The sequence below is a fragment of the Rhagoletis pomonella genome, unplaced genomic scaffold (assembly GCF_013731165.1).
Source record: "Rhagoletis pomonella isolate Grant_MI unplaced genomic scaffold, Rhpom_1.0 Rhpom_scaffold_00466, whole genome shotgun sequence".
Classification (NCBI taxonomy): domain Eukaryota; kingdom Metazoa; phylum Arthropoda; class Insecta; order Diptera; family Tephritidae; genus Rhagoletis; species Rhagoletis pomonella.
The window spans coordinates 76384-81345 of record NW_023459020.1 but is presented as its reverse complement, the minus strand read 5'-3'; the positions used below and the strand labels follow the sequence as shown (position 1 = coordinate 81345).

Here is a 4962-nt window from a genome sequence, read left to right as displayed (position 1 = left end):
GTTTCCTAAGAACGCAAATCTGGCGAAAAAGTGGAAGCAGTTGTGCCAGCGAGGAGATACATTAAACACCAAATCGAGCTTTGTGCTATGTGTGTGAGCTATGAGCTTCTACATGGAACTATGTTGGCCTTTCCTTGGTGAATTGTAGTAGGTATATTTCCATGGTGAATGTAGACAGTCGCTGGTTTAGTTTTCTGGTAATGGCATACATATAAAAGCAGTTTCTACAGTAAATAGATACATGAACTTCACTACCTACTTATTTTTATTAGTACCTGATTCTTTTAAGTGCTGGTATGAGGTAATGCACCAGTGGATAAGGTCGCCAGGCGCTAATTCCAGCGGCATCTTACGTACCTAATACAAAACAATGCCCAAATGATTATACATTTTAAAGTTCAGCTTAAATTATGTTTTAATTGCATAAAATATTTGTTAACAAAAAAGCCACACTCATTCATCCTCTCGGAAATGGTACAAAAGTTATCAAATAAAAACTGTGGAGTCAACAGCTGTGGAGTTTATGGTGGTTGGCTACCGTCCACAAATATAAATATGCACTCTGCATGGCTTTTTACAATGTCGAGTCCAAAAATTCACTTTGCTGCACACCTTCCTTTTGGTCTACATGAAATTGCAAACACTGTTAACACATCCATTTTTTCATGTACTAAAAATCGTACTTACCTAAAGGGGTAGATGTCCAAAATTATTGCTACGTGCTCCTAATTAATCAGTCTGTTTATTTATTGATTCCTGCAAAATTGGGCCATGTAATATTAAAATTAACACATTTTCTGCATTGTTTACATATTTTTATATGCGATTTGGCATTTCTCTCTCGCAATTGCACCAAGATGACGTCGCGCAAAAATTACGCTCAAAAATCCTCTCTCATTGGCGCAATCTTGTATTCTATCATTCTTGAAGAAACGCAATACTAGCAGAAACTAGTAAGTAAACAGTTGATCGATGTAATTGACTATTGAAAATAGGTTTGTTCGTCGAAAATCCAGCAAGAATTATCCAACACTCAAAATATCAGAGAGTAAGAAATTCTCTCTCATGTTGAGAAACTTGGAAATTTCTGCACGAACGCAAATTTGCAGGAATTTTCAAGTTACCCTGCCAGCTGGTGTCCACGGTTGCATTTCAAACAATAAATTTTTATAGAATTTTTAAAAATTTTTCAGATGGAAAAAAGCAGGATATACATCTATATTTCTTGTTCTGACTTTCTTTAACATACATTTCAATTTCTTTATCGTACTAGCTGTTGGGTTTTTATTAAATCGACTCTGGTTGCAATTGCATTTCGATTGCGAATAAAATTTTTTTCATCCGAGTTAAGTTAAAATCATTGGAATTAACTAACAGCCTTATTCTGCATCACGAACGATAGGCAACAAGAACGATTCGTCTGCAAATAACAGCATCTCTGATTGCGATTTATTACTCTATCGGTCGTCTTCGTCTTCCTTTTCATATATTACGTTGCAATGGTCTCGGTTGCGTTTAAACCGGCTAGAATGATGCCGCCGGACTAATTTTTAACGCATTCCTCTGCAGACGAATCGTTCGTGTTGCCTATCGTTCATGATACAGAATAAAGCTGTAAATTAATTATATCAACGAGTATTTACTTCCTTTTTCATAAAAAAATCGCTCGTATTTATAAATTTTTAAATTTAACTAGCTTATTTATTCAAATTGTCGTATTCATAAAAAAATCGCTCGTATTTATAAATTTAACGAACTTATGTATTCAAATTATCGTGGACAAAAATGCAACCATGTGCCACAATCACATGTTTTTCATGTTTGCAAATTCTTGCTGGCAAAATTTTTTCCAGCAGGAATTTGCAATTTCTCTCCAAGAGAACTGTCACTTTGCTCTCACAATTTTTGTGTGTTGGATATTTTTTTGGTCTGCACGAACGCGATTTGGGCAAAAATCGTGCTAATTTGTACAAATTCGTACAAATTTTTTGCTCGACGAACAGACCTAATATTTGGCGCAAGTTTTTGTTCATCCATTTTGACAGCTGCTAGTTTCTGCTAGTAAAAATTTTACTAGGTCCCCTTTCAGACACGTCAAGTCTTGCTTTCAAGTCTGCTCGTTCTTGGGCGAAGGAGGTGGGAAGAGAGGGGAAGAGTACAGATACCTCCGTACCGTCAATTCGTTTCAAGTTTTCTGGTCTCTTTTGATCTTTTCGTTGCTTCCCATTTAAGAACCAAGGACTTGAATTCAATTAAAGTTGACGCGTGTGGAAGCAAATAGAAAACACAAAAGAGAATGCGAAAAAATTGCTTTCAAGACTTGACGTGACTAGGACTGCTTTTACACAGTTCAAGTATTGAATTCAATTCTGCTCGCATGTAGAAGAGAGGGGGTGAGAAGAAAAGGGACGAGTACACATGCGTCTGTACCGTCAAGTCGTTTCAACTTTCTTACTTTGCTTTTGGCATTTTCGTTGCTTCCCATTTAAAGAACCAAAGACTTGAATTCAACAGAATTGAAACGTGTAAAAGCAAATAAAAAACACAAAAGAGAATGAGCAAGAATTGCTTTCAAGTACTTGAATCATGTAAATCAGGTGTAGCAAAAATTAGCAGGAGAGTCAAAAAAATGACAGCGTAAGAACGAGAGAGAGCTGCTAGTTTTTTGGGTTAAGAAAAGCTTTCCAGCGGAAATTCGTGATAATTTGTGTTAATTATCTGTTAAAACTAAGCTATTATAACTAGCTACAAGAGAACTCGAACTAGTTGTCACTTCCACCTTATTAAATATGTCTTGCCTTCAGCTATTTATGAAAAATTAACGCATGTAGCTCAATTCTTTCAAAAACGATTGAAGTGGATCAACATATCTTTGGTCATTAGCAATAACCGCCTAAGTCGACTTAAGAAAGACTCAGGTTATTTAGACTCCCGCCATGTGAATGCCGTTCTAGGCACACAACCACCTGACGTGGACGGGACAGAACTTTGTCTGCCTCGGGAGAGCCCGCACCACAATAGCCGAACTTCGCCCTGGCTATTGCAGCAGGCTAAACTCGTACCTGAGCAGAATTATTCAGAATGTGCCCAACCAATGCCCGGCATGTGGAGAGTCGCCACATGACTCTCGGCACCTGTTCACATGCCCCGAGAACCCCATCCAGCTGACGCCCCTGTCCTTATGGACAGACCCTGTCGAAGTCGCGCACTTCCTGTGCCTCCCCTTAGCTGAAACGGACTAAAACGTTGACGGATGAACCGACCCTAGCGGGGCTTAGTAGCCGCTACAACAACAACTTAAGAAAGAATTGAGTTATACATATGTATATACTATCGTATTCTGCAATCACTTCTCCATGTGTATGTGAAATCCCCATCTCGTTAGCTAGGCTATTTAAAAAGTTATAGGCGAACATATTTTGGTTTCCCCATAAGGTTACCATTACAAGCTAAATGTTTAAAATGTTTTTCGACTCTGACGGTTATTGCTTATGACCAAAGATATTGAATTTCGCTTTTAATCATGATTCTATTTAATTATTATTGAATCTTTGCTCTTTATAAAATATGTATTTACATACACATTAATTTTTGTGTAGATGTCATATTTGTAATAAAAAACTGGCAAGCCGAAATACTTACCAGAATCACATGGATTCAAAACATCCTGACTCGAGAGATTTGCATTTCTTTTGTAAATTGTGTCCCCGAAAATTCGTTAAACAATATATACTAGACTATCATATGAAGTCGAAGCACACAACCACACGTGATTTCATCTGTAAAACATGCAACAAAGGGTAAAGTATGAATTGAACTGGTACAGTTGATTGAATTTTATTTCAATAATTTCTATACTTAATAAAGGTTCGTCAGCGCTGGTGTTTTGAAAAAGCATGAAAAGAACATCCATTTAAATGAATATGAGTCTGTGTGCGAAATATGTGGAAAATGTTTTAAAGCTGCCCACAATCTTTTGCGTCACGTGGATGCCATACATTGTGCAGAGCCGCGTACTCGAGCGCAGTGTCATATCTGCAACAAGTGGCTAAAAAACGCGTATACTCTTAAAAAACATGTGCTTGCACATGGTCAAGAGCCTCCCGACAAACAATATCCGTGCACCAAATGTGGAGCTATAAAATATTCGCGTCATTCCCTTGGGGCGCATATACGTTACCATCATTCGGATCGAAAATTTAAATGCCCTGTTTGTAGCAAGGAGTTCAAACTGCCAATCGCATTAAGGGTAATATCTATTTTAAATGTATGTATTAAATAGTAATAAGACGCTTATTCCAAAATGTCTGTAGGAACACGAAGCAAGACACGCTGGTGTACACCTATATACTTGTTCGATTTGTGCTAAGAAGTTTAGATCAAGTCGAAACATGCGTAAACATATGGCAAATCATTCCGCCGAAGCAATAAATCAACAATGTAATGAACTTGATATCCAACATTCTGATGAACCAGCGTCACAGCTTTCTATTGAACCCGTGTCTCAACCATCTGATGCACAGGCTTGCCGTCAGTTGCAACCCCCTGATATGTCTTCAGGGCTTTTAAATCTTCTGCCTTTCAACGAAACACTGCCTTGAAATAAAAAAAAAAGTTTATTGAATGTATGTACATTAGGGTGGTCCAAAAATGCATGTGAAAAGTAAAGTCGGAATTTTTATGCTCTCACCCCCTAGGATTGTTCTATACCGAAAACATATATATGTATATTTTTTATACCCGAGCGCACTTGTGCACAAGGGTATATTAATTTTGTTCACATAACGGTTGTTTGTAACAGCCAAAACGAATCGAGATAGATATAGACAAATGTATACATAAATGATCAGGATGAAAAAAGAAATCGATTAAGCCATGTCTGTCTGTCCGTCCGTCTGTCCGTGTACACGATAACTCGAGCAAAAATTGAGATATCTCAACGAAATTTGGTATGTAGGTTTC

General features: G+C 37.5%; 1 protein-coding gene across 1 annotated transcript; it reads left to right on the top strand.

Moving 5' to 3' along the window:
• Positions 1-3567: 3567 nt before the first annotated feature.
• Positions 3568-4601, top strand: LOC118750936 (zinc finger protein 90-like). The gene is made up of 3 exons (XM_036485686.1): positions 3568-3800; positions 3868-4249; positions 4314-4601. Exons 1-3 carry the CDS (start codon positions 3652-3654, stop codon positions 4599-4601), a joined length of 819 nt encoding a protein of 272 aa, XP_036341579.1. The 5' UTR covers positions 3568-3651.
• The last annotated feature ends 361 nt before the right edge of the window (positions 4602-4962 follow it).